At 42.9% G+C, this 13259-nt stretch overlaps 1 protein-coding gene across 1 annotated transcript in view; it reads left to right on the forward strand.

Annotated features, from left to right (window-relative positions):
* The first annotated feature begins 702 nt into the window (after nucleotides 1–702).
* Nucleotides 703–13259, forward strand: part of BARX2 (BARX homeobox 2) — a 35567-nt gene continuing 23010 nt past the window's right edge. Inside the window, exon 1 of the mRNA XM_074561436.1 lies at nucleotides 703–1174. Coding sequence (XP_074417537.1) covers nucleotides 988–1174 — 187 coding nt within the window. The 5' untranslated portion in view covers nucleotides 703–987. The remainder of the gene's footprint in view (nucleotides 1175–13259) is intronic.

Consider the following 13259-nt stretch of genomic DNA (forward strand, 5'->3'; position numbering starts at 1 on the left):
CACACCGACTCCAAACGGGGCGCGGTGCAATTTCTCAGCGGGCAAAAATCCCCATTTGGGAGCAGTCCTCCCTGCAAATCAGGGGAACTGCCGCAGAGAGGCCGCGGAGCAGGGAAGTAAAACTCAGGGCTCAGCCCGGGAGGAAACCCAGCTCTGGCAGAGCGGGGAAATCACAGCACCCCAGGCACTGCCGGGGGGGCTGCATGGGGTCCGGCCTCCGCAGAAGGTGCTCAGAGCTCATCTTTGCAAAAATCCAGCTGAGATAAGCAGGGATCTGCCAGTAAATCGTCTCGGGCTGCAGGAACCGAGTAACGCCGCTCCGGAGAAGGCAGCGTTTGCTTCAGCAAGGCACCTATAAATAGTAATTTATTTTTCCCCCCCCTGACGCTCTCCAGCACTTTGTGGCTGGGGAATAGATTTGATGCCGATTGGAGAAAGCTTCAGGGGCTCGGGAAGAGACGCTCAATCCTGCGTTTGCGGGATGTGCACTTTTAATTTTTTAAACTAATTACAGGCTAGAGAAGTGTGTGTGTGGAAGGTGGGGGGGGTGGAGAGAAGAAAGGAGGGGGGGGGAAAAAAAGCCAGCCCCAATCTGGAACCTTTCCCAAAAAAAAAAGGAGAGAAAGAAAGAACGAAAGACACACACCCCGGTATCTTAAAATAGAGAGCAGGGAGGGGAGAGGCTGGGAGGATCCTCCCCGCCGGGCGCAGGGTGACAGCGGTGCTCGGCGGGGAGCAGCGGGCGCCCTGATTGACAGCCGGAGCCTCCTAAAAAGGACGCGGAGAGATGCTTATCGGCAGGTTTATATAGCGGGGGCGCGGAGCGGCGCGGAGCAGGCAGCGGAGCGGCGGCGGCAGCGGCGGCGGCAGCAGCAGCAGCAGCAGCAGCAGCAGCAGGAGCCGGGGCAGCGCTGGGAGGCGGCGGGGGCCCATGCCCGGCCGGCCGCGGCTCTGGCAGCCCCCGCAGCCCCGGCGGGCCGCCCCGCCATGCACTGCCAGCCCCAGCCGCGGCTCGCCGCGCCCGGCCGCCCCAAGGCAGGCAGGAGGCGCTACAAGACCTTCATGATCGACGAGATCCTCTCCAAGGAGACCTGCGATTACTTCGAGAAACTTTCCCTCTACTCCGTCTGTCCGTCCCTCCTGGTCCGGCCCAAGCCGCTGCACTCCTGCGCCGGTAAGCCCGCTCCCCGCGCCCCCCCGGGCCGGGCTGGCTCTCCCGAGGGAACCGGGGGATGCGCTGGGATGCCAAGGTTTGCCACCCGAGCCTCTCTCGCCTTGGTGGGACTAGCAAACTCCTGCGTGTCCCGCTCCTCCGAAGCGGAGACTCCCCTAAACCCAGCCCTGAACCCGAGTTTTCGTGCCCCATCCCCAGCGGAAGGGGTTGTGTTTGCTCCCGCTCCCTGTGTTTTCCAGGGAGATGGCATTTAATAAATCCTCAGGGCTAATCGCAGCACGCAGCGGTGGGGTTCTGCTTTAATCTTTCTCGGGGTGTTTGCAAATCGATAACCAATGCAAATGATAACGAGTTAAGAGGAGCACAGGTCCCCCAGTAGAAAGCGGCCTCGACCTTGCGCTCGTGGAAACCATTACTGGGTTTTTTTTCATTGCCGTCTGTGGGAGTACAAAGAAATTAATAGAAAATCTGAAAACTGAGAGAAGCTGCTGTTGAGACAGATTATTTTCTACCCTAAATCCTGTGAAAGGCTATTTCTAACAGAGAAGACGTGAAAATATTTGCGTTGATTTTGCGGACGCAGACACCACAAATAAATACATACAAATGGATCTCTCTCCTGGAGAGAGACCACTGATTTTAACGCAACAAAAGGGGCGATTGGGTCTTGACCGTGGGCATTACTACATTTCACAAACAGATTGGTCTAATGTGAGCTTTTAAAAATCCATGTTAAAAGTAAAAATATCATTCTTATAATGCATTCCAGATTTTGAAAAAGAAAGAAAAAAACTCCCTCTTTTTCTGGTGAAGTAGGCAGTTTTCCAGATTTATATTCTTCCCATAAGGCAACACTTCTAATGGTGACACCCAATGTCTTAAGAGAATCAGATGATGAAACTGAAACTTAAAAATACGTTCTTAAAAAACCCCTAACTATTAAAAATACTTGCAAACGACTAATCCCCCATAAAATAATATATGTTTCAAGGTCACAAAATTCTACTTTTCCTTTTTCTGTTTCCCGGGAATGTTCATTTTGTGTTTGTATTGTTGTGTTTAAAAATTCAAGACCTGCACTTTGGCTTAGGTTTGGTGTTTTGTTTTTAATGCTTAGCTGAATATAAATAAGAAGGAACTTTTCAGGTCTTCGTAGAGCTGTGCTAATATAAAACTTGTTGTTCGGTTACCTAAGAGTATGACGAGTAGAATAAACCCTTGGTCCAAGCATAAGTCTTCCTCCAACTTCAATATTTATTTTGTAAATATTAATAATGAAAGATTCAGAAGCGATTAGGAGGCTGGATCAGAATTAAGACCCACGGTGACCAACTTTTTGAAAGTGGTTACATGCATAGTGTGATCCTCACTCAACATTTATTTCTTCCGATCGATTCGTGCATGACGTTCCTTGCCTTCTCTAACAAATCGCTGACGTATTTTTATACAAGAAGATCTGGTTGTTAACCAAGATATTACTGACAAGGGAATTTTTCAGAGCTGATCCCTCACTACTGCGTAGACAGTGAAATTCGGTGCTTGGCCAAAATAGGCATGAATGTCCCGGTGCGTGGGAGCTTGCAGTTACGGGGCGAGGGCCCAATTCTGCACCCATCGGAGTCAATGGCATCCCTTCCACAGGCCCCAGTCTGCCAGGAAGAGGAGAGAGATTTCTATCTCCCTTAGTACAGAAAAAGGAAGCAATAGAAAAGAAAGCTCCCTTTAGCACCCAAAAGGAATATTCACCTGAATATTTACCAACATCGAGAAGCATGTCCGACTAACTCTGCATCAAAAAACATGATTTGAATGTCACGTTTAGGCTAAGGAATCCTTAGCATTTTTGATGGGTGGGGTGTTTCCCAGCAGCTGTTTTGAGTCTCACCATCCCCATGGGGACAAAAGAGAGAATTTTTTTTTAATATGTACTTCTCTGTCAAGTACAGCAAACATTGTAAGACTAATATAGATTCATTAAATAATCATTAATAATCCTCAAATGATTCAGCAGTGGATTCTGAGTGACGCTAGCATGACTCCTGTGGTTACTGTTCAACTAAAGCCTCATTTCTCTTTCTGCCTGGGATCTTTAATGAATTTGCCCTCAAGACTCTGTTTGTAGCCCAGGCTCTGGCCTGTCCCTCTGTCAGGGCGGATTGTGAATATCTGCTTCTAATGGAATAAGCTTTGTGGAGTTGCAGTGTTTGAGAGGTGATGTGCGGAGAGAGATTCGCTTGCGGGATTAAAACCATAAAGGAAACTGTCCACACTTCCAAATTGTAAGTCTTCTAAGGTTTATAGGTATAATTGAAGTCCTATATGTGTTAGATAATGGGATTTTTATTTATTTTTTATTATAAAGGAGAGGAAATTCTGTTGTCTAAAAAATGGGCAATAGCACCAAGGTAACTGAATACGAAAGAATTTAAAAAATACCCAACACAAGTCTGTTTAAAAAAAAAAAAAAAAAAAAGAAACCCCAAACAAAATAACCCCAAAACCACTTAGAGACTAAAGACAGCAGAAATACAGCGCTATGGCATTTAACTTGCTGCCTGCGTTTCCTTTGTCTCTTGAGTTCATCAGGAAGGGAGTGAGCCCTTGGTCTTCTTGCGGTCTAGAAGAAATGAATCTTAATCTAAATCACAGAAATTTCCCTTGCCAGTGGAGTCCTGGCTGGGGCTTGGGAGTCTTTGAAACTCTCATGAGTGATTAGTTCCTTCAGCTGAGCTTCTCTTTGGTGCCATGGCCTTTTCTCCAGTCAGGAGTCAAATTTTGTAAGCGTTTTCATGGGCTGAAGAGTTAATAGTTGTCTCATCTTGGGTGAAGTCACAGAAGTCTGATATGCTTTTATAATTTATCCGGAGCTGAAAGACAGAAGATGTTTTAGTCGTGCAACATGTGTGTTTAACAACATCCTTTGTTAAGAGCAGAGCTCTGAAAAACATTGGGAACCAAATGGAAAATGTTTTTTTCTTTTGGCTATGATCAAAGACTAACTATGTAAGCGTGTGCAGCTGAATTGGGACAAAACAAAATTATCAAGCAGAGGGGGATGGGGTTGGAAAGAGCGTTTGGGAATTTTCCTGTGCGTGGTGAGGGCAAAGACCGGTGTTGGAGTTGTGAGGAGTGCGCGGGAGGTCTGATGCGAAGCTCACCCATCTCCCTGGGGAGATTCCCGTTGCGAAGAGCTTGGAACCAGCCCCAGTCAAAATTTTTCTTTGGAACGAAAAATGTAATTCCTTGTGAAAAGGACCCATCATTAGCTTAAAATTTGGTGTATGAATATGTATTGTGGCATTTATTGAGCCAAATAAACAAGGCCATACCCACCCTTAATCTGTAATGAAATGCCCAGGTTCAGAGCCATTATGATAACAAAAAGAAAGATATTTAAACAGAAATATTTTCAGATGGTGGTTAATACCTCTTTGATTTATGACTTTTTGGATTGTGATGACTTAATGAAAACATTATTTATTTTGTTTCATGATACTTATATTTTTATTGGCTTTTCAACTTATGTCATATCTAATTAATTTGTATAAGTAGCGATTACAGTGTAAATGTATACTGTGCTTAGTTTGTTATAGTGATCTCTGAAGGTTGCTTTTCAACTGAGCAGAGTCCTGGAGGAATTCACTTTTCAAATTGTCCTCATATAATTTTTCAATTTTACGTTTTAAAATATTTGTAGGTGAGTCTCTACCAATACTGTTTTGTTTCCTAGATTTTTGAAAATCTTGCTTTAGCAATACATTCAAAATCCGAATGCCGTATTTGTAGTTCAGGGCGTGGTAAAGAATCAAAGGACATTGTCAGTGTATGAGGTTATGAAGGGCAAACTGGAAATGTTTCATATTTATCGAAGTAACTAAAATAACTTGAAAAAATAAATGACAGGGTGATCATGGCTGGGGTGTCGGGGGAGAACTTGCGTGCTTTCCCTGGTGATAGCGGAATTCCTGACATTGTGTATTGATAATGGGCAATTTTGGTCTTGCAGGTCCTTTCTAAACTATCCCAATTAAACTGAGATGGCTGAATTACAAAGAATCGCGTTGCCTCTTTCGAGAGAGAGCTTTTTATGAGTCTTCAGTTTATTTTAGCAAAGTTTGTAGTGCAAATTATTTGTTCTCTCTGCTGTGTATTCATTTCTACCTGGATCTGTTCTGGAGCTCATAAAATTTAAAATTATCTTAGTGATTTATAACTTAAACTCCAATGAGCACCCATGTGATTTATTTCCGATTTACACCAAGGTTTTACTGGTACATATCTCGGGTAGGACTGCGCTGCTTTCTCTTTTTATCTGCTCCTATATTTGAACGCCTTGCATGAATGTAGCTTTACAGGTATACAGGTATACAATACCTTATATTGGTGTGGTTTTGTCTTCTGAGAGAATGAGCTACTTTGATATCAAATATTTACACTTGTGTAAGGGGAGTTGTGTTTAAAGGGGATTGTATGGTTCTACGTATATTTAAAAGTGCCACAACTTCTGGAATTTTTCAGCTTTTTTGCATCTTTTTGAAAGTTTACTACTCTGCTTGCTGGTCTGTGGAACAAGTTGCCTTTAAAGAACACTAATAATTATGACTTGCTTCCTTAAAATTAGTATTTTGGATTTCTGAGTTGGCGCTGTTTTTGTTTTGGAGGGGGAGAACGAATTGAGGTTTTCATGTAGGTAGGTTTCTAATATCGAATTGTTCAAGACTTGAATTTTTCTTTTTCAGTTTGTTTGTCTGTCTTCTGTTGTTTTATCATAGGGTGAAATTGGGAATGGCTTATCCTGAACTTTTTTTTGAGCTCCCATTTTCCTGGTATATTTGATATTTTTGCTTTCTAGATTAAATTAAGTGATACCTGCAACCACTGGGGCCTGCGGGGAATCACCGCTTGTGTGATAAAGCATGAGCTTTGATACTCCTGCTCCTCAGTCAGTCTTGTCAGCCTTTTAGGAAACCATGGCGAGAAAGTAGATTTATTGCGTCTTAAAACAGCTCGGTTTTTATGTGTAACCTCACAACAAGATTCCTTCTGGTTCTGTTCAAAAAGGCCTTGATCTGGGCAAGGTTTGAATTTGCTCTGGGACATTACTTAAAATCGGGGTGGAAGCCGTTTCTTTTGCTCAAATACTTGCTGAAACTTTTTCTTTTCCATTAAATGGATACTGTTACGGAGTTCCTGGGGGAAAGCAGGGCACTGTGGGAAGGGAAAAGGGAATCCATGGAGCGTATGGCCTGATGTGGGGAAAAATGAGAGGCCATCCGCTCAAAGTGCGTTATCTGAAACGTAACAGCTGGATTAATCCCATTAAATAAAACAAATACAAAATTGCGGGTATACCTTCTACCAGGCTAGCTTGAACCTGAGCGTGCCCAGCCTCCAGTCAGCCCAGCGTCTTTGACTGGGGTCGAATTGCCGTCCCCCAGCAGGTTTGCCTTGGCATCCCAGTCATTAATCCAAGGTGTTGGAAAGAGTTTTGGTCTTGTGGTGTGTGGAGCTGGGTGCTGGGGAGACCTACGTGTCTTAAATGTGTGCCTTCGATGGCAGGAGCGCTGGGGCTCGATGACTCACGAGGTCCATTAAAGACCTGTGTCCCAAAATGTATTTGCTGAGGGAAGCAAGCCAACGTGAATATGGTTGTTTATACGGCGGCAGAGAGCGATAGGTGCCAACTTAAATTGCAAAGCTGTAAGTGTCAGCGTGTGGAAATCTACATTGCTGCAATACTGTTTGGGCTGTTTTTCTGATTATTTGGGCAAACATATGAAGAAAAAAAAAATCTTCTGAAAACTGCCTGTGTTTATTAAGTTTATCTTCCAGTGATCAGTATAATTCTATAGTTTAATACAAAAAATTGAAGGTAAAATGACAAAGGAAATCTATTAATCCTGAAAAATACAAAGTGTTGCTTCTGTAGGTGTCTCTGATCCAGTATGAAAGAAGCTATCAGGTATTCCTAATAAATGTAAGATAATTCAGAGATGACGTCACTGCATACAGATCTTAGAAGATGCAGTCAGATTTACGCTGATGTCTCAGACCGCTCCTCTGAAAACCTAGAAAAGTCAGAATTTGCTGTCAGAACTGTCTCCCTGCTCCCGTAGCGTGGTTTATTCAGCTTCAACCTCAGGAAAGTCTGAGTTTTCTCAAAACTCTCAGCCAAATAACTCCCCGTCCATTTTAGCCCGACAAGAAAAAGTCTTTCTGTAGCAATCAACTGAAAACCAGCTGATCAGCCGAGGTGAACTGCACAAACGCTAGAGACTTTGAAAGCGGCTTCACCTGTAACTGCTGAAGATTGTCCACGAAATTTAATTTTAAAGAGCTTGGTGCTTCTCAGGATGTCCGTCTTGGTTTTTACATGTTTTGATGACTTTAGCGGAAAATATAGTTCAGAAATGCCAAAAAGTGGCGTATGAGGGATAATAATGGGCTGGCTAATAATAACTACTCGGAGAAGGATCTGACAATTTTCTCTGTCAGATTAGATCCAATATTAGAGGTGGTATTTCAGAAGCAAAGCCAGAGCAGAATCTGAATTTGAAAACAGGTTTCACTTAGACTGAGCAGGGAAACCTGGCTCTCAAGAGGTTTCAATGCTAGATATTTCAAAATTTGGAATCCAGACTGAATTTTGCCGTCTGTATCTCAGCACTGTTAACAGTGAATAAAAGAAATCAATGAAAGGCAAAACTACGTGGAACAAAACAGAAAATCACCCCCCGGTGATTGCGATAAAACCTGCTGTGGAAAGTAATCAGCGTTGTGGTTGTGGTTAAGCATGAATAAGCGTTGTGGAGGAATGTTATAATAAGTATTAATGAATGTGGGATTCCACTGGGAGAATTGACACCTACACCTTATTTTCTAAAGCCTGCCCGCTCGCACTGAAGCGCAGATTAAATCTATCCACCCAGCCATGTAGGTTTAAAGGCTCGAGATTTGTAAAAATTATCCTTAATTTGAACATTGCTCATGGAGACTGCGCAATAGAGACCTAGGGCCACAGCTCTCAAGTTATTGTGGTTATTATTTTTCTGACTCTTATTCGACTTGCTGCTGTAAAATGCAGGAAAAGACCGACTTGTCTAGTAGGCTGAGTGTCCTGCAGCGTTGCTGCCTTCAGTACCGGCTGGGTATGAGCAAGGGCAAGGATCCTCACCGGGGAAGCTGGGGAAAAAGAAGTGGGGCTGTTTTGAGCCAACGAGTTGTGTGACACTCCCAGTCAACTCGCTGGGCTCCAGGGAACAGAGCAGAGCAGTAGCTAAGGAGATTTTTTGGTTTTTCCTTCTGTTTACTTGTGTTGAGCATTACATCTGTTTTCCAGTGAAAGAGTAGGGTGAAGGACGGCTCGCTGTATGTATCTTGGTGGTGTGTTGATCCGCCTCCAGAGAGGATTTGATGCCGATAGGAGCGCTGTCAGCAGGTTTGGATGATTGAGAGAAATCTCTGCCTTTGTGACTTTTAGTCGCTTCCATGGCCTGAGTGCAAGCCTGTGAGGAAGGAAGGTTTACACGCATGTCTCTGCGATAGGTGGCAGAGCCGATCGTCTGGAATTGATCTGCACATCGGGAACGATCTCCGTGGACGCCTTGCTCAATACGCTCGCTGGAGTTGTTTCTTAATCCGCTGCTGGCATTTACTGGGTTAGAGAGAGACGCTCTGCTCTTGCTTGGTGTCGCTCAGACGATCTTAATTTCTTGATTCTGAATATCTATTTCTTCCGCTCGTTGCCTTGATACCTTGTCCAGTTAGAGGTGACCGTGCAGCTCTGCTTGGAGGAACTGGAGACTTGGGCTTTGCATTTGCGGACCACGTACAAAATTTCATCGCATCAAAGCAAAAATACTAGGAGTAGTCAGAAAAATACATGATTTGGTTTGTTGGTAGGTGGAGGAAATAATAATTAATTGTCCTTTTCAGAGTGAAGCAAAATGTTTTGGAATAATTTTGGCAAGTTAAAAGTTTAAAATGTGTGTTTGTGGGGGAGTATCAGATCAGAGAAAATACTTGATCTGGAATAAAATACCAAAAACATATTTTCCGAAGCCTGAAACTAAACTTTCTAACGCTTTCCTTTTTTATATGAGACATTTGGCAAAGCAATGAAGTTACTTTCTGTATTGCAAAATTTTTCTCTTTTTTTTTTTTTTTTTTTTCTTTTTTTGATGAAAGGAAGCCACAACCGAACGTTTTCAGTCAGTTCTATTTAAGAATTGCTCCAGCTGGACTGCCGAAGCCAGAACACGTTAACACGAGCTTCATTTGCTAGGGAATAATAGTTCCTCGGAAAGTTTAGGACCTGGTTTGTGATCTCAGCTGTGTTTGTGTAAGTCAAGACAAAACCTGTAACAGAACAGGATCGCAAGAACAAGCTCATGGGAGCTGGACAGTAGATCTCCTGTGTACGCTTCTACTCGGCGTGGAGCGGAGCACAATGTTGTGCTGCTCAGATGAGACAGACCAAGTGCTGATGGGCACGAGAGCGTCCCCTCACGCTGCCCTGTACGGGGAGGTGTCCCCTCTTTGCATTGCTCATGTTTCTCGCTCTGGTAGGAAGAATTTCTGTGCCACGGTGTGTCTGATCGCTCCCACCATGGATTGCACGGGTGAGACGAATGCAAGAGTTTCAGAGTAGGCTTAAGGGCAATAAATCACAAGGTCGTATTAATATTACCATCCAGGGAAATACTGGAGATGGATTTCTCCCCCCCACCCCCCACCCCGGGTTATCTATTATTTCTTGTGTTCCTGGCATTCTAGGAGTATCTAGCTGAGAGGCTTCTAGCTCTTTGAGTGATGTGAAATTCCCAAAGCTACATTTTAATGACATCTTTAAAAATATAGAGAGATTTGGTGTTAGGACCTGGCTCACACAGTAAATACTTAATATTTTCCATCTTCCTCTCATGTAACTTTTCATTTTGACTGATTCTTGGCATCTTCTCCCTCATTTCTCTTGGCCAGAGCGCAGCTCGGGAGAACATCAAGTTACCAGTTGCAGATATTTCGGACAGGTGTTCGGATACTCGGCGCTGAGACCTGCTTAAGTAACTAAAGGGAAGGGTGAAGAACAGCCTTTCCCAAAAATCCTCCTTCTCCCTGAAGGTGGACCCCTGCGCTGGTATTCAAATCTCTTCCGGCTGCAGTTAGCACATCCCGGTGTTGCCAATGAGGTTATATACTTGGTGCTTCTCACACATCCTCTGGACACATCCAGGCCCCCAGAGGGGACAAGCCCAGCGGGATCTGGGCGATGCCGGTAGAACATGTGCCGTGAGGATGCTGGAGGCTGGATTCTGCTCTTAGTTACCTGATGAGAATTCACGAGGGTCGTAGCCTTCTTGGGGTCAACATCAATCAGTTGGCTGTGTAAATCTCTCTGTTTCTGAAGTGTGTCACATGGAAAAGCATCTCGTATAAAAAATCACAAAAAACTACTTAATTTCCATTTTTTGACTGGTCTGCACATACCTATTCATAGATGGCACTTTTGTAGAGCATAAATATATATAGATCAGTAAGAAGAAATGACTTTCAGTAAAAACAAGAGGACGTTTTCTAGAAGAATATCCTGGCATATATGATGAGTGGGAAAAGACAGTCTTTTTCCTGTAGAAGATTTTTATGAAACTATGGGTTTTGCAGTATTTATTTCCAGAATATTTGCGCTCTCTCTAAAACACAAAACCTGAAAGAAGACTACCCTTTATCAACAGCTCCCAGACAAAAATCTCTGCTTTGTTTTTTCATTTTTTCTGTAAAAAATCACACTGTCTTTTTTTTTTTTTTTTTAAGGAAGGAGAAAAACGGTTTTCCAGAACTTCCTATACAACAAAAATAGAATTCCCTTTGAAAATGTGGTGACAGAAAATTTGCAAATACTTATGCTCTTTTTTTCTGTGAGATTTGGAGCAACAACCTTACAGTGACCTTAAAATGTGTTTGGTTGTGCGCATTCAGGTCTTATCTTGTAAATTCTTTAACGTGCCAGTGGTTTTTATTCATGTAGTTAGTTGGCTGACTTCAGCAGTCCTACTCATGCAAAGAAGGATTGGAATTGGAAGCTTTTGTATTTGCCCTGTAACTCGTATAATCTCGCTACTATTTTGTGGAATTTCTTCAAAATAAGAGAGTTTTCAATGTAGTCTTCAAGTCATCTTTAAACATTTGAGAGTTTTCAATGTAGTCTTCAAGTCATCGTTAAACATTTGGCTCACCATTTGGCTTTGGATATTTCTACTAATGATTATCTTCCAAGTTCCAGGATGGTTAATGGCTAGTTTTCCTGCTCATGCAAATTATTTTTTTATTTAAACTCAGATTTCACCTTAGAGAGGCCGGATTTCCTATTAGTTTAATTTTAATAGCCATCTTCAGAACTAATGTTGAAGCAAGAACAGATCCCTGTAGCTTCGAGTGTACAGGTACTTATTGCCACATCCAGTGTACACCTGCCCACGTTGGCACATTAAAAAACAAAACACTGTTGTGTAAGCACAGAATGGTTGAAGCCTTAATAAAAGCATCTCCTTTTCTTTTCCAAGACAGAGAAACATGTGTGATACGCTTGTGGTTACTTAAATAGGGTATTCTACGCCAGATTAACCTGTCAGCTTTGAAGCAAAATTAGCAGCGGTGGTACTGTCTCATGGGAAGTATCTACTTGCACGCTGTATGTATCACGTCCGTAGAATTGCGTAACTTCATACGTTTTTAGGAAAGCCTAGTGCTCTGGCCTGCTTTTATTCACCTGTGAAATACGTGGAAAAATATGACCGATCTCCCTGGAATAGAGAGTAATGTAATAACTGATACAATATAATGGTGAAAAGTCTGAAGCAAATGGGGGTATTGGTTTTTTTTGCCACAAAACATTTGCGTGAGTTTGTGAATACATTTTGCTTCACCCTCCTGTCTGTTTCGTTCCAAAGCTCCTCTTGACAGCTTTGCTAACAGTTCATTTTGTTCCTGCGGTGACTAAGTAGTGGAGGAGCTGATATTTGAGGTTTTCTGCAGCAGCAGAGGACAGTACTCGGCAGTTTGGATCTCTGCCGTCTGCTCTTTGCTGTGCTCTTTTGCTTTCTTTTAAGCAGATTTGTTTTATGTTGCCGGATAATAGTAAAATTCTCCACTGAGGGATAGGAAGCCATGCCAGAAGCTAGAAGGGTTGATTTCACCTTGCTGCAATAAATTACAGCGCAATCATAAACGATGGGAAGGAGTTTGATGAAGTGGGTGAGGAACAATTGATGGATTATTTTAGCTAAAATTACTTAAAGCCCAATCCAACTCCCACTGAAGTCAATTAAATCGTCGTTGGATCAGGGCCAAAATGAGTCAAATTCAATTATGCCTTAACTGTAAACATTTAAAAGCACATTATTATGAGGTGGTTTAGCACTTAAATTACGCTAATACAACAGCATTTATGAAATCCCAGACTGATAGTATTTTATTTGTACAGCTCTGTTGAAACCTTTTCCCTTGTGGCTGGGAGACGGAGCCCTCTCAGGCTGGTGCCTAACCCCCGTAGCACCTGTCTGTCGCGAGGAGATGTCTCAGCAATCGGTACTGCAGCTGCATTTCTGTCCATCAGACGCAGGCTGGCTGGCGATGGCAGGAGAAGAGGCAGCAAAGATCGCTGAAAAAGAGATGGGAGAAATCCCGGGGTTGTTTCGTCTCATCGTCAGGGTTTGGAGAGCTTGCTTGTGTCACGGTCAGCTCATAAACTGCTGAAACTTTTGCATGAGCTGATCTCAAAACTCTAATGGTTATGGATGTTCATCGTTGTCTCAGCTGAACAATGTACAGCATCCAAAATATTATTTAAAAAGAAATAACCTACGTGATAAAAAGATGGATTTATAAATACATTCAGGTTTTACAACATATGGTGGTGTTTTCAGAAAATCAGGGACATTATCTTTAAAATAGCGATTCACAAGCCTGCTTTAATTCATTTTATGGTTTGGTTTTTTTTTTTTTTCTTTAAATAAATTCAGGATTGATCCTTTTCATTCTGTCCTCAGAATTTCTCCTCGCCGTCCCTTTTCCAGCAGGGCAAAGGCAT

Source organism: Larus michahellis, chromosome 17, assembly GCF_964199755.1.
Source record: "Larus michahellis chromosome 17, bLarMic1.1, whole genome shotgun sequence".
Lineage (NCBI taxonomy): Eukaryota > Metazoa > Chordata > Aves > Charadriiformes > Laridae > Larus > Larus michahellis.